Source organism: Hemiscyllium ocellatum, chromosome 9, assembly GCF_020745735.1.
Source record: "Hemiscyllium ocellatum isolate sHemOce1 chromosome 9, sHemOce1.pat.X.cur, whole genome shotgun sequence".
Lineage (NCBI taxonomy): Eukaryota > Metazoa > Chordata > Chondrichthyes > Orectolobiformes > Hemiscylliidae > Hemiscyllium > Hemiscyllium ocellatum.
Genome location: NC_083409.1, coordinates 27,609,387 through 27,629,945, shown reverse-complemented (window position 1 = coordinate 27,629,945; position 20,559 = coordinate 27,609,387). Strand labels below are relative to the sequence as shown.

General features: G+C 40.6%; 1 protein-coding gene across 1 annotated transcript in view; it reads left to right on the top strand.

Moving 5' to 3' along the window:
- Positions 1–20,559, top strand: part of imp3 (IMP U3 small nucleolar ribonucleoprotein 3) — a 260,300-nt gene that overhangs the window by 5,953 nt on the left and 233,788 nt on the right. The window contains exon 2 of the mRNA XM_060829655.1: positions 9,811–9,918. Coding sequence (XP_060685638.1) covers positions 9,811–9,918 — 108 coding nt within the window. The remainder of the gene's footprint in view (positions 1–9,810; positions 9,919–20,559) is intronic.

Sequence of the window (20,559 nt, the reverse complement as noted above, 5' to 3'; positions counted from 1 at the left end):
TCAGCCTCCCCTGAAAACTCAAACTTTCTAGTCTCGGTAACATCGTTGTAAATCATTTTGCACCCTAATTCTGCTCCTAATCCTTATACTCTTATGCATTGTATTGTGACCTACTAAACTACCCACAAAGCCTTACCTGTGCTGAAACAAATAAGAGTTCAAGGCTTTAAAATATGAATATCATTCACCTTTCTATGGCCAAGTAGAATCAAGAATAAAGTTAACATTTCGGGTCTGGGACACAAGTTCTAAGAAGGGTAATTGGACCTAAAGTGTTAACTCTGCTTTCTCTTCACAGATGTCGTTTGACCTTCTGAGTTTCTCCAACAATCGCTGTTTTTGTTTTGGATTTTCAACATCCACAGTTGTGTGTGTGTTTCTTTTGCTTACCATAAATAATATGCCCCTCTTAAATGTTTGTTTAATTTAACCTAAACTGATCTAAACTACTTGTTTCTAAAACCTGCATTTAATGTGCTTTCTCATGTTCGACCTGAATGTATCACCTTTTCGGCTGTGTCCTTTGTTCTAACTTGTACAAGCAAATATTCTTGACCAATGTTGCACCTGCAAGTCCTATCAATTTGGACGTCATCTTTGTAACCCACTTCAGTTGTTTCCTTTCCTAGCTGTTCAAATTCTTTTTCTCTTTCTTGCTTATAGGGTTATTGAGGTTGTCGGTGCTGAACAGAAGTTTAAATAAAACTCTATATGGTAGCAGGATAACCTTCTTCAATTTGTAAACATTCTGATTCCTCCAGGTCAGAACATTTTGTTCACTTTCCTAAAGGCAGCCAGATATTGGATTGATGGGAAAGATTGATCAATTCTGAGTGCTGGCCCCTTACCCTAAAAGATAATTGTCAGTATTTTTCCAGTAACCTAATTAATCCATATGCTTATTTTGTATTCTTAAATGTTGCTCTATTAAATTGTTCTTGCCAATTCTCAGGCCACAGTTCTGAAATGCAAATGATATCAATTAGACTGTTTGTGTTGCAAGAAATGAACAGTTTCCTCATTAGACATAGCGTGAATATTATTATGCAAGTGCTCAACAAAGGTTTCTTGAGTCAAGAGAATGAAGGTACTTCAACAGCTGAGGAAGAAAATGCCAGTTTAACAGGTTAAGTTGCAGTTCTTGATTAGAAATGTTCAGACAGTTTCTGTGACCAAGAAAACCTGTTGAAATTGTTGTGCATTTCTAGTACTGTGCTTTATTTGCTGAATTTTACTTTGCAGGTTTTAAAAAATATACATGTTTTGAATTAGCTAAGTGAGCTGGATAATAGCAATGTCATGATTTATTTTCACCATTGCTAAGCCTGCAAGGGATAAATTAACCAAGAACTACGGTTTAATTTGGTGACTCTCGCTGCAAGTGAATATTTGTAACTGTTGGGCAAGGACAGGATTGATCAAAATAGCTGATTAACTCACTTTTTGGCCTCAGTATGCAAATGAAGAGAACCTAGATGAAGTTGCTGGTGTTGTCTTTCTCCATTTTCCAGCATGACTTGCACCTTCAGGAAAGGTGGAAGGAAAACAAAATGCGAGAAATGGAGTGACAAATGACTATGCTACTGAGAAAATTTTTGCATCATTTCTAATATAAAAATTGGGGTGTATTTACAGTCTCATTCCTGATGAAGGGCTTATACCCGAAACGTTGATTCTCCTGCTTCTCGGTTGCTGCCTGACCGGCTGTGCTTTTCCAGCACCACACTCTTCGACTCTGATCTCCAGCATCTGCAGTCCTCACTTTCTCCTAGTGTATTTACAGTGGTCCCACTCTCATTGAATTCAAAATTTTTTGCATCAAAAGGAAGTGACTGTATAATTGTGAATTAGGTGTTTATCTAATTCTCCTGCTGGCTAAGTTCTACCTAGAACTGTTTTGAATTGCAATATCACGCATACTTGTGCCTTTCACATCTCCAGTGAACTTTTAAAATCTTCTGTAAAATAAAAGAAAATTACTGCAGATTCTGGACACCTGAAATAAAAATTGGAAATGCTGGAAATACTCTGCATCTTCGGGAAGAAAAAGACAATTGATGTTTGTAGGATTTAAAAATGCCAGAAAATGGATGGGAGTGTGTACTGTTTCCAAACACAAATATGGCTCAGCTGGAAATCAAAGAATAACAGAAAATAATGGAAAAACTCGGCAGGTCAGACAGCATCTGTAGAGACATTGATGAAAGGTCATAAATCTGAAATATTCTGTCCCCACAGATGCTACTGAGTGTTTCCAACAATTTGTATTTGCATTACCAAACAATAGATGTTTTGATAATGAAATTCGTACGCTTACAGAGAGTCCTTGTGCGCAAACCACAGCCAATTATGTTTTACGCAATAGCTATGTGCTGATTACATAGGAATATGTTCAAAGATGTTCTTGAGACTAGTAGTTTTTTTTAACAGTAGCCCATTATTCTAGAAAAACTAAATGAAGGTGTAGCATGTAGATCTGTGGATGCAAAAGCAGTTACCTGCTTGTAGTGACTTAAATGCAACTATAAGTAGAGGGCATTTAAGATTTACCGACTGAGAATTGAATTTGATCATGATGTCAAGCGCTGCCTTTTTTACTTTGACACTTTTTTCAGTTCGCATTGCACGACAGCAGCATCTGAGCACTGTCTGCTTGTTAATATATTGCTGAACCAAATGCCGGCAACCAACTGGAAAAATCATAGACCTATAAAAGAAAGATGTCTGTGATCATGTTGCCACAATACATGATTTATGTTCAGTGATTTGAATGAGTGAAGCTGCTTTATTTTCCACTCTCCATGACTCACACCAGACCAATATCGCTGAAGAAATACCTTTTCAGTTCGAGGTTGGAGGTTGAAAGAAGCCAGTACAGTAGCCAGGTTCAGCCTTGGAACAAGATTTAATTATGACAAAATTAACTTGTTTTTTTAAACCTTTCAAGTCAGTTAATTGGGATGTCTTTACACCTGTGACTGTGTGTAAAGGAGGCCACCAACTGTAGCATGCCTCCCCGATCCAGTCACAATGATAAACCACGTGGATTTGAAAGTAGACATGTATGAGGATACCACTGCAACTCCTTTTGCGAGTACTGAATTGATGGCCATTAATCTCAGCAGGGGAGCAGTTCATAACTATTCAATGTCTTGCATTAAGGTTCTTAATTTTTTTATTAACGATGCAGTTTGTATGATAGTGTTAATTGGTACCATTTGAGTTGTGAGTTCTTAATTCAGCATAATTAGTTTTGACTTGGAACCTTCTAATTTACCACAAGTAGCACTGATTTGTTCGAATGCTTTTGTTTATTGGCATCATTTCAGATTTTGTTTGGATAATTGCAATTTATTTATTACAAAAACTTACCTTTGGAAGCTTAGTAATCCTTTGCTGAGCCAGTTTCCTCCTTGTGCCATAGGCAGTGTGTAACCTTTCAATGCTTGAACTGATTTTGCAATTTGTAAAATGCAAAAGGAAGTGGATGGAAATTCCTAGAAAATCAGGATTAGCCTCAATCTTATTTCTTAGTTTGCAGTCTGAGTTTGACTTCGAATTCTTTGATCTTTGGTATTTACATTTGAATGTAGGACTTTGAGTCATTAAAAAATCTTGTTCAGTGTTTTCATTATTTATCTTTTACCTACCTACCATGAATGGTAAAGGCACCCTGTCATTTGCACAAAGTGGACAAATGTAAGTGGACAGAGTAACATATTGTTGGATGTTGGTGGTGTTGTTGGCATGAAGAAGCAGGACAGGATAGAGGATTATCCACTTGCCAACTTTGAGTTAATGGAAAGGGTGAGACATCAATCACATCATAGTTGGAATATTTTAAGAGGCATCTAGACTGATGTGAAGGGAACTTTGATAGGAGTCTACATAATGGTAACCACCACCAAACCATCATCTCCCAGACCTCCCACCACCAAACCATCATCTCCCAGACCATCCATAACCTCTTCACCTCAGGGGCTCTCCCATCCACCGCCTCCAACCTCATAGTCCCACAACCCCACACCGCCCATTTCTACCTCCTGCCCAAATCCACAGACCCATTGTCTCAGCCTGCTCCTGCCCCACTTAACTCATCTCTGCATACCTTGACACGGTCCTGTCCCCCTTAGTCCAAGAACTCTCCACCTACGTTCGGGACACCACCCACGCCCTCCACCTCCTTCATGATTTTTGCTTCCCCGGTCCCCAACGCCTTATCTTCACCATGGACATCCAATCCCTTTACACATCCATCCCCCATCATGAAGGACTCAAAGCCCTCCGCTTCTTCCTTTCCCGCCGTACCAACCAGTACCCTTTCACTGACACCCTCCTTCGACTGACTGAACTGGTCCTCACCCTGAACAACTTCTCTTTCCAATCCCCTCATTTCCTCCAAATCAAAGGAGTAGCCATGGGCACCAGCATAGGCCCCAGCTATGCCTGCCTCTTCGTAGGATATGTGGAACAGTCCATTTTCCGCAGCTACACTGACATTGATGACTGTATCGGCACTGTCTCGTGCTCCCACGAGGAGGTTGAACAGTTCATCCACTTTACCAACACCTTCCACCCCGACCTCAAATTTAACTGGACCGTCTCAGACTCCTCCCTCCCCTTCCTAGACCTTTCCATTTCTATCTCGGGCGACCGAATCAACTATAAACATTTACTATAAACCGACCGACTCCCACGGCTACATAGACTACACCTCCTCCCACCCTGCCCCCTGTAAAAACGCCATCCCATATTCCCAATTCCTTCATCTCCGCTGCATCTGCTCCCAGGAGGACCAGTTCCAATACCGTACAGCCCAAATGGCCTCCTTCTTCAAGGACCGCAGATTCCTCCCAGATGTGATCGACGATGCCCTCCACCGCATCTCCTCCACTTCCCATTCCTCTGCCCTTGAGTCCCGCCCCTCCAATCGCCACCAGGACAGAACTCCACTAGTCCTCACCTACCACCCCACCAACCTCCATATACATCGTATCATCCGCCGTCATTTCCGCCACCTCCAAACGGACCCCACCACCAGGGATATATTTCCCTCCCCTCCCCTATCAGTGTTCCGAAAAGACCACTTCCTCCGTGACTCCCTCGTCAGGTCCACAGCCCCCACCAACCCAACTTCCACTCCCGGCACCTTCCCCTGCAACCTTAAGAAATGCAAAACTTGCACCCACACCTCCCCCCTTACTTCCTTCCAATGCCCCAAGGGATCCTTCCATATCCACTACAAATTCACCTGCACCTCCACACACATCATTTACTGCATCCGATGTGGTCTCCTCTATATTGGGGAGACAGGCCGCCTACTTGTGGAACGTTTCATAGAACACCCCTGGGACACCTGGACCAACCAACCTAACCACCCCATGGCTCAACACTTCAACTCCCCCTCCCACTCCACCAAGGACATGCAGGTCCTTGGACTCCTCCATCGCCAGACCGTAGCAACATGACAGCTGGAGGAAGGGCACCTCATCTTCTGCCTAGGAACCCTCCAACCACAAGGGATGAACTCAGATTTCTCCAGTTTCCTCATTTCCCCTCCCCCCACCTTGTCTCAGTCAAATCCCTTGAACTCAGTACCGCCTTCCTAACCTGCAGTCTTCTTCCTGACCTCTCCGCCCCCACCCCGGCCTATCACCCTACCTTGACCTCCTTCCACCTATCGCATTTCCAACGTCCCTCCTCCCTACCTTTTATCTTAGCCTGCTGGGCACACTTTCCTCATTCCTGAAGAAGGGCTCATGCCCGGAACACCAATTCTCCTGCTCCTTGGATGGTGCCTGACCTGCTGCGCTTTTCCAGCAATACATTTTCAGCCATGATGGTAACTCAACCTGTATATGTAGAAATTCACACCCTGTCAAGATACGAAGTGATTCAAAACATTGAATAATATCTCACTAAGTTTTCCTGAAGCACAACATGAGCTCCAGTTATCATTTGCAATCCTGGAACTGGAGATCCTGAATCCAGAGATTTATAGTCTGGAACTGTGGGATTTTGTGGCTTTGGGAGTGATGTTAAAATGGACAGAAGACAGTACAAATCACACTTGAGCTGTTCCTTACGATTAAAGGTCAAATTGCCGTAGTCTTACCAGTCTACAGGGCTGCTTATTAGATAGGACTGGTGATGGTTTAACTTGAAGTCACCATGCCTTAGTTGAAAGGAGAGGTTGAGAAGGAGAGTCCTTCATGGTAACCTCAGCTGGTTTGGAAATTGAATTCACATTGTTGGCGTCACTTTGAATTGAAAACCAGCCATCTAGAGTTAATCAGATCAAACTAACCTACACACCTTACATTTTAGTATCATCCGTGTGCCTATCCAAGGCTTAAATGTCCCTAATGTATCTGACTTTACTACCACTGCTGGCAGTGCATTCTACACACCCATTACTCTGTGTAAGGAACATACTTCTTACATCTCCCCTCAGCTTTCCTCCAGTCACCTGAAAGTTATGTCCCCTCATAGTAGCCATTTCCACCTTGGGAAAAAGTCTCTGGCTGTCAATTCTATCTATGACTTTCATCATCTTGTACACCTCTATCAAGCCATCTTTCATCCTTCTTTGCTCTAATGAGAAACGCCTAGCTCCCTCGCCTTTCTTCATCAGACATACTCTCTAGTCCAGACAGCATCCTGGTAACTTTCCTCTACACCCTCTCTGAAACTTCCACATCCTTCGTATAATGAGGTGATCCGAACTGTGCACAATATTCCAAGTGTGGTCTAACCAGGGCTTTGTTAAACGTAATCCCCTTGCTAATGAAAGTCAACACATCATATGCCTTCTTAACAACCCTAACAACTTGGGTGGCAACCTTGCAGGATCTATGGACGTGAACCCTAAGATCCCTCTGTTCTTCCACATTGCCAAGAATACTGCCTTTAACCCTGTAATCTGCTTTCAAATTTGACCTTCTAAAATTAATCACTTCACACTTTTCCAGGTTGAACTCCATCTGCCACTTCTCAGCTCACCTCTGCATCCTGCCAATGTCCCATTGCAACCTACAATAGCCGTCCACACTATCCACAAGTCCACCAACTTTTGTATCATCGGCAAACTTTCTAACCCACCCTTCCAGTGACCCTTGTTCACTGGATGCAGAACGTGAACTCTGCTTTTCCTCCCTAGATGCTGCTAGACTTATTGAGTTTTCTCAGTAATTTCTGTTTTGTTTGAACATTTTAATTTGTCTAATTTTTTTATATCTCAATCCATCCTATGACATCAACCACTTCATGATACTTTTTAAAATCATTATGCTGTTCCTTGGCAGCACCATCCAAAGACGTGATGTTCAATATGTACAATCAGACCCAACCTTTGCTTCAACACTATTTGTCTTGGCTTCGACAGTACTTCCTTGTTGACAAATTGTTTCTCTAACATTCAGTCCTGAATTAGATGAAATTTCTTCCAGTTAAAAATTGGGGTATGTTCTCCATTGCCATGTTACCAAGTTTGGGTTGCAGTCTCCAGCCAAACTAAACTATTTGCAACCGTAGTTATAATGAACTGAGCTTTCACCTATCTAATATCACCTATCTCTACCTTCAGCCCATCTGAAGTTGAATCTTCGAGCCATGTGTTTGTTCTGTCCAGACTCGCCTACCCCAATGCTCCCCATCTTCTATAATCTACTCCATCTCTCTCTGCTTGTTTTATAATCTGGTACAAATCAACTCGTGCTAACCTTAGATATGAGAACAGAAGGAAAAAGAGCAGGAGTAGGTCATCTAGCCTTTCGAGCCCACTCTGCCATTCAGTAAGATCATGGCTGATCTTTTCATGGCCAGCTGTACTTACCTGCCCTCTCACCATAACCCTTAATGCCTTTACTGGTCAAAAAATTTTCTCACTTAGTTTTAAAAACATCTAATGAGGAAGCCTCAACTCCTTCACTGGGCATGGAATTCCACAGATTCATAACCCTCAGGATGATGAAATTCCTTCTCAATTTGGTACTAAATCTGCTTCCCCTAATTTTGAGGCTATGCCCTCTTGTTCTAATTTCACACACTAGTGGAAACATCCTCTTTACTTCTATATTATCTATTCCCTTTATAATTTTATATGTTGCTATAAATCCCCCATATTCTTCTAAATTCCAATGAATATAATCCCCGTCTGCCCATTGTGTCCTTATAAGCCAACCCCCTCGACTCCGGAATCAACCTAGTGAACCTCCTCTGCACCCCCTCTAGTGCCTGTATATCACTTCTCAATTAAAGAGACCAAAACTGCATGCAGTACTCCAGGTGTTACCAGACCCTTAACAGCTGCAACATAACCTCCCTGCTTTTAAACTCAATCCTTTTAGCAATGAAGGACAAAATTCCAATTGCATTCTTAATTACCTGTTGCACTTGTGGACCAACCTTCTGTGATTCATGCATTAGGACACCTAGGTCCCTCTCCACAGCAGCATGGTGCAATTTCTTTACCATTCAAATAATAGTCCTTTTTACTGTTATTCCTTTTTACTTCACATTTATTAACATTTTTCTCCATCTGCCAGACCTTTGCTCACTCACTTGAACTATCTATATCCCATTGCAAAGTTTCACAGTCTTCTGCACACTTTGTTCTACCACTTATCTTAGTATCATCTGTAAACTTTGACACAGTACACGTGGTCGCCAACTCCAAATCATCTATGTAAATTATGAATAATTGCAGTCCCAGCACTGATCCCTGAGGCACGCCACTAGTCACTGTTTACCAACCAGAAAAGCACTCATTTATTCCCACTGTTTGCTTCCCGTCAGTGAACCAATCTTCTGTCCATGCTAATACATTAATCGTAACACCGGGTAATAGATACAAGCTGACCCACTGTTTAGGTTGCACAAACTAGCCCTGTCCCTCATTCAAGTATGGCACCATTCTTATAATATTATTTTAAAGATGATCAAATCTTATTTTAATCATTTTAAAATCTGTGATTTTGTTTTGCTGTCTCATTATTGATTCACTGCTGCAAAATGTTTGTTTCACCACAGTTTGGGGTGGGGACAAGTGAACTGCAGTAGTTATAATTTGTATGAACGTTTTCTAGGGAGCTCTGAATAGAGAGTTATTGTCGTATGAACTGGAGCTGAATGTTATTTTAACAATTGCTGAGCATCGTGTCTTTATAAATTGGGGCAAATTGTTTCATGAAGGCAGTTGCTTACCTCTTCATAACTGGGGTCATATAATCTTCTGGGTGGTATTTGCTTGTTAAGATACTGTCCTTTCCAGCCTAAAGTTTCTTTAAATTCTTGGAAGTAAACTTATTCTGTATTAAGCATCCAGATAAATGTAACATGACTTGAGACCTGGCAACTTCATAGAGACAACAGATTCTAGTTGAAGTGGGGCCTGGTTAAGATAGCCGTGGGTGAATGAGAAAAGGAATTGAAAGCAATTGTAAAGAACAATCACAATTTTCTGGGGTTTTGAGAAAATGAATCCAAAAAATCCTTGAATTGCACTAAATTGTTGGATTTGCAAACAAGGTTACCGGTGGTGTAGCCATGCTAAAAGCCAGACTGGCAATTGATTTTATCTCAAACTTTCAAGACAGAAACAATAGTTTGGCATTATGGCCTACAACTTGGATTAGATGTTTTCTTAAATGTAGTTTCTTAATCACCTGAAACCATTTTTCTAGTGTGTAGAATCTAGTTAAATGTTACTTTTAATCCTACCTTATTTGCCACGCGTTTTGTCCAGACCAAGTGTGGAACTAGCTATTAATGGTGAAAAATTCGATTTTCCACCTCTCTCATTTTTAACAGGTACAATAAGCTGAGTCGAGAAGTTCGAGATTTGGCATGCAAGATCCGAGACCTAAATGAGAAAGACTCCTTCCGAGTCAAGTGTACCAACCAACTATTGGAAAAACTGTGAGTGCTTCCAACTCTATTTAAATCAAGCAAAAGGATAATAATTTAAACTGGGAAAATTTAAACCATGAATATGTTTATAGTTGGAAACTGAGTTTTACGTATTTTAATTTACTAATGTTCTCCTATAGAAGTTCATTTCCCAGTTTCATGTTGAATGCTTAAGACTTAATGTTTTTCCTTTTTCTCTCACTTTTCCTCCTCTTCTAGTATCCTCAGCACACTGAGACCAGTTGTAGTAATTCAACTGTTCTATTTGAAATAAAGAAACTCCTGATAGATGTAAGATCTTACCCAAGGGCTCATATATCACAATACACATATTCCACTACATAATCAAATCAGCTCAAACAATCACTTTGTTGTTTGGGCAGTTTCATACGCTTTTAATTGTAAATTATCATTATTTCCATTCTCTTCATTAAGTAAGTTAGTCTGAATGTAAACGTTAAAACTTTGATTTTAGACTGCAACTTGGTCTTGTGATTTGAAAGATCCTAAACCTGTAAAACAAAAAGTCACGATGATTCAGTTGATAATTGGAAGTTGTAGCACTCCGGAGAAATGAACTTGTAGTCGAGACTGATGGTTCAATGCATAACTTAATAGAGTGCTTCATTCACCATCTGAAAGGAGTGTTAAACTGAAGTCTCATCTGGTCTATTCAGAACGGTATTTCAGATGCTAAGAATCTGTAAGAATAGCTGTAATAAGATCATAATATTTAGGAGCATAATTGGGCTATTTAGCCCCTTCAGGTCTGTTCTTTTATTTGATAATGGTTGATATGTTGTTCAATCCCATTCTCCTGCCCTCTCCCCATAAACCTTGATCCCCTTACATATCAATAACCTATCTAACTCTCTCTTAAATATACTCAAATGGCTTGGCATTCACAGCTCTCTGTGGCAATGAGTTCTACAGATTAACCACCCCATGACTGAAAAAATTCCTCCTCGTCTCAATTCTAAAGGGTCATCCCTTCACTCTGAGGCTGTGCCCCGGGTCCTGATCTCTCCTGCGAGTCGAGACATCTTCTCCACATCCACTCCACCCAGGCCTCTCTGTATTCCCTAAGTTTCAATGACATCCCTCATCCTTCTAAACTCCTTTGAATACAGATCCCCACAATCCTCAACAACTCTTTGTATGACAAGCCCTTCATTCCCGGGATCATTCTTGTAAATGTCCTTTTGACCCTCTCCAGCACCAGCACATTTTTCCTTCGATACAGTGCCTAAAACTGTTCACAAAATTCTAAATGTGATCAGATCAGAGCCTTATACAGCCTTGACTTTACATATCTGCTCTTGTATTCTCACTCTTTTGAAATGAATGTTAACATTACGTTTCCTTCCTAACTGCCAATTGAACCTGTCTGTTAACCTTAAGAGAATCCTGAAGTGGGAGTCCCTTTGAGCTTCAGATTTTAGAAGACTTTCCCCATTTAGAAAATAGTTTACATCTCTGTTCTTCTGACCAAAGTGCGTAACCTCACACTTTTCTACATTGTAGTTCACCTGTCACCTCTTTGTCTACTCTCCTAGCCAGTCCAAGTCCTTCTGCAGCCTCCCCAATTCTTCAACACTACTGTCTCTCCACCTATCTTTGTGTCATCTGCAAACTTAGCAACAATGTCCTCCGTTCCTTTGTCCCAATGGATGATGTAATGTAAATAGTTGTTTTAGCATTAACTCTTGCAGACCTCCACTAGTCACCGGTTAACACCCTTTATCCCCACTCTGTCTTCTGCCAGTCAGCCAATCCTCAATCCTTGCCCCATATATCATGGGCTCTTATCCTTTTTAGCAGATGGTTGTGTGGCACGTTGTTAAAAACCTCTGGGAATGCAACTGGAGTACGTCAACTCTCCTTTGTCTAATCTGCTCATCACCTCCTCAAAGAATTCCAACAGATTTGTCAAATATGAATGCCCCTTTTAGGGTCAGCCTTATTTTAGCATGCAGTTCGAAATACTCTATAATCTCATTCTTAATAATGTATTCTAAAATTTTACCAATGATGAGTTCAGGCTAAATGGCCTGTCTTCTGCCTCCCTCCACACAGGAAGTTACATTAGCCACTTTCCAGTCCTCTGGGACCCTCCCTGACTCCAATCTTTCCTGAAAGATCAGAATCAATGCTCTTCAACTAAGTTCTTCAGAAGTCTGTGATTTAGTCCATCTGGTCTAAATAATTTATGCACCTTCAGACTTTTCAGCTTCCCCAGCACCGCCTCCTTAGTGATGATCACTACACTCATCTTTTATTCCCTGACTCTCTTGGAGTTCTGGTGTTCTGCTGGTGTTTTCCATTGTGAAAACTGATGCAAAGTACCTATTCAGTTTTTTCTTTGTTCCTCCTTACTGCTTCTTCAGCCTCATTTTCCAGTGGTGCAAATCGCACTCCTTCCTCTCTTCTCCCTTTTACATATCTGAAATAAACCTTTTGCAATCTCCTTTTAAATGACTAGCTATCTTACAATCCTATTTCATCTTCACCTCTCTTATTACTTTTTTAGTTACCCTCAGCTGGTTTTTAAAGCTTCACAATTCTCTGGCTTCCTTCTAATCTTCACCACATTGAATGTTTTGTCTTTTGTTTTTATCCCATCCCTGCATTCCCTCATCAGCCATCGTTGTTTCACTCTTTCCTTAGAATGTTTCTTCTTCCTTGAATAAATTTATGCTGTGTCTCCTGAATTACTGCCAGAAACTGTGTGGAGTTTGCACGTTCTCCCCGTGTCTGCGTGGGTTTCCTCCGGGTGCTCCGGTTTCCTCCCACAGTCCAAAGATGTGCGGGTCAGGTGAATTGGCCAAGCTAAATTGCCCGTAGTGTTAGGTAAGGGGTAAATGTAGGGGTATGGGTGGGTTTCGCTTCGGCGGGTCGGTGTGGACTTAGATTAGATTAGACTTACAGTGTGGAAACAGGCCCTTCGGCCCAACAAGCCCACACCGACCCGCCGAAGCGCAACCCACCCATACCCCTACATTTACCCCTTACCTAACACTACAATTTAGCATGGCCAATTCACCTGACCCGCACATCTTTGTGACTGTGGGAGGAAACCGGAGCACCCGGAGGAAACCCACGCAGACACGGGGAGAACGTGCAAACTCCACACAGTCAGTCGCCTGAGTCGGGAATTGAACCTGGGTCTACAGGCGCTGTGAGGCAGCAGTGCTAACCACTGCGCCACCGTGCCGCCCACTTGTTGGGCCGAAGGGCCTGTTTCCACACTGTAAGTAATCTAATCTAATCTAATGTAATCAAAACTCCTGTCATTGTTATTCCACTGTCTTCCCTGCTTTGCTTCCCTTCCTTTTCAACTCTGGCCAGCTCCTCCCTCATGGCTCTGTAGTTACCTTTTACTTAATTGTCATACTGTTAAATCTGATTCCAGCTTCTTCGCCTCAAAATGTAGGGTAAGTTCTATCATATTATGGTCACTACCCCCTCTAGGTTCCTTCATCTTAAGTCCCTGATTCAAATCTGCCTCATTACAGATCACTAAATCCAGAATTGCCTGTTCCCTGGATTCATCATTATCTTCATCCTTTTCATCAGAATTTTGTTTTGGGTCATCTTGAGGATCAAAGATATATGTAAGAGGACAATTGGAGGGATGCAGTTTTCTTGGACAGATACTGGGCTGAAGATGGGGAAGGAATGGGCTGAGACAATGCACAAATTTAAAAACAAAATGATAATTTTCAAGTCAAGGCTTGAATCAATGTAGTTCTTGTGCTTTTTGGATATTACAATTTAGGATATGGGCAGCAGACTATTTGTATGACTTCTAAGTTAATGAATAATGTAAAATGGCATACTTGCTCGGAGAATATTAGAATGGTCTAAAGGTAGCAAATAGATGGAAGAGGATTCCAGTGGGTTGAGATGGGGTGGAGTGGGGTGATGAAACAGAAATGGGCAAATTTTTAAAATGAAAACAAAGAGCAGTTGTGATTACCTGGTTCCAGGGAAGGGAGCCTTCTGGTGACTCCTGCATCTGAAATCCTTTTAAATTTCCAAATAATGATCCCAGAGTCATTTATCGCTAGAAAATATGATTAACCAAATCCAGGTAACTTGCAATTGAACTCTTCTTGCTTATTTGCCATATTTGAAATTCATAAATCTGTTGGGGGCCGTTAACGAAATTGCAACGTTTCATTAAAATACCAAGGTTGGCGATTATCTTCAGATTAAAGTTGGGTGAGAGATTAATGGAAACATTGATTTATAACTTTCACATGGGATTTATCAGGCTCAAATAGATGTACTAAAGTCATACATAAAAATCAATAATTTTAAAGTTCATGCAAAGTCCATGCAGTTAAAAAAAAATCATTTATTAGTATTTTTCTATCGGAATCATAAATATCACTCCATTTTATGGCGATAAGAGGTGACTTTCTAAATACTGTTTTACTGTTTGCTGTCTGATTTACTTCATATGAACTTTGTGAAGCTGATTAATCTTTTAATCATTAATAGCGTTTTTGTTGTGTTTTTGAAGAAAATAATAATTTTGAGTAATGTGTCAGCTTGATATTATGATATTACTTTTACCTCAACCAGATCGTTGTATGTTTCAGTCGCATTTTAGGTGTTGAGCATGTTATCTAGGCTGACGCTTCAATGCAGTACTTAGTGAAAGAATGTTGCATTGACAGGGAATCTGTCATATGGATGTTTGTAGGTCTAGGCAGATGTAGAAGTCGGTTCATACCATTCAAAGAATGGGGAGTTTTCATGATGTCCTGATAGATGCTTATCCCTCAACGGACACCACCAAAGACAATGAGTGGGTCATTCATTTTATATGCATTTCAGAACCAAAATGGCTGCTGAATTTGCTTCCAGAGCAGTTATTCTACTTGGACAATAATTCATTGCCTGTAAAGTATTTGGAACATCAAAGCAAGGTTGAAGTGCAAGTTATTTCTTTCAATTAAATTTTAAAGAGCAGCATGCCGAAAGCTAGTGCTCCCAGATAAACCTGTTGGACTATAACCTGGTGTTGTGATGTTTAACAATGTAGATAAAATCCCATAGGGGGAAGGAAAATAAGTAGAAATGGCAAGAATTATTTTGATTAACTAAAAAGGTAGATTTTAAATGTCTTAAAGGTAGAGAGTAACTTCATTGATCAAAAGGAATTAGTGAGACACTTTCAGTCCTTTGGGCTTAGGTGATGAAAGTGACATCGATCAGTGCATGAGTGCATTCAGGGAGATATTTCTGTACGTGAAAGTAGGTTACATACAGATGTATAGAGAGATTCAATTTGAAACTTGGAACCAATAAGTAAGGTGATCTGTAGTGGATGTATTGTGGAAGTTGAGAATAACACCAGGGTAATAAGAAATTTGCTAAAGCTTAGGGAGAGTTTGGAAGCCAGCCATGAAGGCAGTGAAATAATGAAGTCTGAATGTTGCAAAGATCTGATGAGAGATTCAGCTAGAAAATGGTGAGTGTAAGCAGTCTGTGATGAGGAGCACGTGGCAGGAGGTCTGGAGTCAATGCCGATGCCACAAGGTTCATGATAAAAAGCTTCAGCCTTTTTTTTCCTGAAAAAGATTGAAACTGGAGTCAGTCAAAAATATGTTAATGCAGGGTCTATTGGAATCTCTGAAGTTGTGGAGGAGTAAAATTTAGTGGCGGGTAGGACTGATATATTAAACTGCATTCATTTCAGTGCAGGAGAAGGCAGCTGAACTCAGGGCATGGTTAGGAACATGGGACTGGGATATCATAGCAGTTACAGACATGGCTCACGAATGGACAGGACTGGCAGCTTCATGTTCCGGGATACAAATGCTATCGGAAGGGTGAATTTGGGGGGTGGAGGGGTGTGGGGGTGGGGGGTGGAGGGGGGGTGGGGGGTGGAGGGGGGGTGGGGGGTGGAGGGTGGGGGAGGGTCGGTGGGAAGGGGAGGATGGTGGTGGTGGGGGTGAGTGGGGGGGGTGAGGGTGGTGAAGCGTTTTTGATAAGGGATAACGTTACAGCTGTGCTTGAGGAGGATATTCCTGGAAATACATTTAGGGAAGTTAGTTAGGTGGAACTGAGAAATAAGAAAGAGATCATCACTTTATGGGATTGTCCTATTGACTCTCCCAGTAGTCAGTGGGAAATGGAGAAACAATTTTGTAAGTAGATCGGTTATCTGTATGAATAACAGGGTGTTATGGTAGGGGATTTTAACGTTATAAACATAGACTGGGACTGCTATAGTGTTAAGGATTTAGATGAAGAGGGATTTAAGTGTGTACAAGAAAATTTTCTGATTCAGTATGTGGAAGTACCTATTAGAGAACATGCAAAACTTGACCTACTCTTGGGAAATAAGATAGGGTAAGTGACTGAGGTGTTAGTAGGGGCGCACGATGGGGCCAGCGACCATAATTCTATTAGTTTTAAAATAGTGATGGCAAAGGATGGATCAGATCAAACAGTTGAAGTTCTAAATTGGAGGACGGCTAATTTTGACAGTACTGGCAGGTGGAACTAGATTGGGTTGGGATATCAGGTCGGCATGGACGGGTTGGACCGAAGGGTCTGTTTCCATTCTGCACATCTCTATGACTCTCTGACTCTAAATGACTAATGCGTACCTTAAAAGGTTTTTACTCAACCTGTTCAGGTATGTTATGACACATATCTGGGACTTTATGAACCAGAGATAGGAACACAAACATTTCACCACAAAAGTCTGAATGTATGCTATATGAGTTTTTCACCGAAACTGCTGTCCCAATGTTATCTTGCCATCCGAAACCATCCCAAATTCAAGAGCAATTAGTAATGGTGAAATTGCGAACTTGCCATTTTCCTTGCTTAATGGCACAATTTTGGTTCCACTTTGTGGTATTTCTACCCTAAATCTCTGGATGCTTACCATCTCTTGTCTTCAGTTAGTCCACTTTTTCCTTAAAACTTCATTTTATCCGACTCCATTCTATGTAAAGTATCTTCAGATGTTTTATTGTGCTTTAGAATCTGTACAAATTTTTTTTTGTGTGACTTAGCTGAACAGAAAGGGAAAAATATCACATTTTATAGTGTGGCTGTCTCTTGCTGCTGTGGTTATACATCAATCATGTTGTGTAATTTGTACTCTGTCAGACATACTCCTGCACATACATCAATCTTTCTCTATCCTTTCTGCTGGGTTCTCTTTGACTTGTGTTCCGTGTTGTGCTAGAACTGTACCACTGATAAAATGAGTAAGAAAGTCTAGCTCGGTATTCTTTCTTATTTTGAAGCTGTTGTGTGCGAATGTTATTTCTATTTTGTGGAATTTGAACAAAGCTTTGTTCTATCTTAAATTGCCTTAGTATACAAGGAATTAAGGGCTACGGGGAGAATGCTGGTAAGTGGAGTTGAAATGCCCATCAGCCATGATTGAATGGTGGAGTGGACACGATGGGCCGAATGGCCTTACTTCCACTCCTATGTCTTATGGTCTTAGTTAACTACTGTTGTTTACCTTGAATGCTTCCTGTAACATACTGTAAACATTTAATTCTTTGCAAACTGAATGCATTTCATTGTTTATGGTCTGATTTTAGGATTGCCATTGTATGGTGAAGCTTTGTGCTAGAATTTAAATTCTGGAGTTGAAAAGATCTTGTTGATGATTTTGGGAGTTAATGGGGCAGAAAAATGGAACAGAGATGCATAAACTTTCTTCATCTTAAGTGTGGTGTCCTCTTATACTGTTTCTTGAACTGTATTAATGTGTCTTTTAAATACTTCCATCACCAGCACTATAGATGTACTTACACCATATGGACTGTAGTAGTTTAAGAAATAGGAGAATTGAGGATGATTAATAAGTGCTCGCCTTGCACTTCCATGATCTAAAAGACTCACAGTCCCCACCCTCTAACCACTTTCTTATGGCATCATCAGTCCTTGCAACACCAGGTGTGATCCAGGTCTACAGTGTCTAGCCAGATTTTAGGGTTCAATCTGTGATTTGTGCTGAGTTAGCTTGTATGGCCTTTTGCTTTACATAAAGTAATAGAGTCAGACAGCACAGAAACTGACCCTTTGAACCAACTCACCCATGCTGACCAAGTTTCACAAACTGAGCTAGGCCCAATTGCCGGCATTTGGCCCATATCCCTCTTAAACCTTTCTTATTCATGTACGTATCCAAATGTCTTTTAAATGTTGTAAATGTACCCGCCTCTACCACTTCCTCTGGAAGTTCATTCCACATAAAGACCACCCTCTGTGTGAAAAGGTTGCCCCTGAGGTCCCTTTTAAATCTTCCTCCTCTCTCCTTAAAAATATGCCTTCTAGGCCCATCAACATCCTGATAATTTTTTTCTGAACCCTATCTGATTTAATAATAATCTTTCTGCAGCAACATTTTGTCTTGCTGTCATCTCCGAGTGAGGGAAGGGAGATCATTTGGCATAACGTTGATTTTTTGTTTTTATTTCATATCTTTTTAAAGATGACATAGTGTTAGCTTAGAACCCGATCCTCACTGAATTTCAAAATGAAAGATAGGAGACAATTTGTTTGATCACACGAAAAACTTGTTTGTCAAGAAACTTCTTCAATGAAAGGGCTCTTTTGCTTTATGCACGTTGAATCTTATGCTGTAAAAGATCTGGGTATCAGTGTTTCAGAGAACAAGGAATTAGTCTTGCCAGTCATTATCATATCTTTTGATCACAAGTAATTGTTACAGTGCTGAATTTGAATGTTGTATGAAACTAGAGACATTTAATTTAGTTGCCTTAACTACTTTTGAAACAAAGACCATATTGCTAGTAGTTGGAGTCTCCTCGTCCGTACCTGCCTTTCTCCCACCTGAGTGTTATGAAAATGAAAACCAAACAGTTGAAGCCAGAAGAGTTGCTTCCCAGGAGATGGCAAGAAAAGTTTTCTTAATTGTAGAGAGTTGTATGATTTGTAATGATGTGATTCCTACAATAAAACAGGGACAGCATTTCAAAAGTATTGGATGTGAAGTGCTTTGGGGTGTCCAAAGATCATAAAAAGCACAAAATAATTACTGTTGCTGTCTTTGCTCTTTTTTTTCTTTTTTTTTGTGATTCACAAATAGTCTCTGGGATGGGATGTATTAAGATTTGGGAATAAATTATGCATTTGGGTTGTGTTAATTCATGACAAAAACAAAAATGGCTGGCAAAACTCAGACTTGAAACATTAACTCTGCTTTCTTCTCACAATGCTGCCAGACCTGCTGAGTTTCCTGAGCCATTTCTGTTTTTGTTTCAGACCTCCGGCAACCAAGTTTTTTTTTGTTTTATTTTGTGTTAATTCATATTTGGCGGTCACTGTACTCAAACATCTAAGACTATAATTTATTTATCACGTCCTGTTTGGGTATTACTTTGTCTCCGATTATAATGTGAACCATTTGGAGAATTGACTGCAGTAATTGTCTGCCAGTTCTCTTGAAAGGACCGAGTAAAAAATTGTTTTTAGAGTCATAGAGAGGTCCATGCCAACCAGATATCCCAACCCAATCCAGTCCCACCTGCCAACACCAGGCCCATATCCCTCCAAACCCTTCCTGTTCATATACCCATCCAGATGCCTTTTAAATATTGCAATTGTACCAGCCACCACCACTTCCTCTGGCAGCTCATTCCATATACGTACCTCCCTCTGCGTGAAAACGTTGCCCCTTAGGTCTCTTTTATATCTTTCCCCTCTCACCCGAAACCTATGCCCTCTAGTTCAGGACTCCCCCACCCCAGGGAAAATTTATCCTATTTATCCTATCCATGTCCCTCATGATTTTATAAATCTCTATAAGGTCATCCCTCAGCCTCTGACGTTCCAGGGAAAACAGCCCAGCCTATTCAGCCTCTCCCTACAGCTCAAATCCTTCAACCCTGGCAACATCCTTGTAAATCTTTTCTGAACCCTTTCAAGTTTCACAACATCTTTCCGATAGGAAGGAGACCAGAATTTTTTGACCAAAACATTTGTCTCTTCGACACCCTGTTTTGTATAAGCAATGAAGCTTTTTTATTCAGAAGAAACAAGGACTTGTACAGTTAGATTAGCCATAATATAAATCCTTGTAGAAGACTGAGACATTGAAGACCCTGGAGGTTGCCAGCATCATCACTCTCAGCCAACCCGCTCAAATTGCATGCTTCAGCTTTTGTGAGTTACGATCGCAAGTAAGACTAGCTATTTGCTGAGCACACTAAGATTTGCTTTCCATAAACCCCATCTTATGCATGAATGGAAAATCAGTAAATATAACAAATGGTAAGTGAGTTTTAAATGCGATAAAAATAACTAGATTTCATTTTCAGTAAGAATGCCACACCTCATGGTGAGCACTGATGGAATTTTTCTGTATATTGGTTCTGAGCATTTTTTGAAATGAATGTCACTATTGAAAGTGGTAAAAATGTTTTTCTTCTTTTCTGCCAAAGATCTATTTAGTTTATAACAAGTGCATGAATGATTGTTTTAAAGTAGGATGCACCTCACTTCTGCTACCCGTTAAATTGTGTCTTAAGAATTGTTAAGCCATTCACCAGTTGAAAACTGTGCACTGAGAAATTGAAGGCTTCAGCACATTCTGCTGATGTGAAGTTGTTACATGTACAGAAGTCCAATACAATGTGGGTA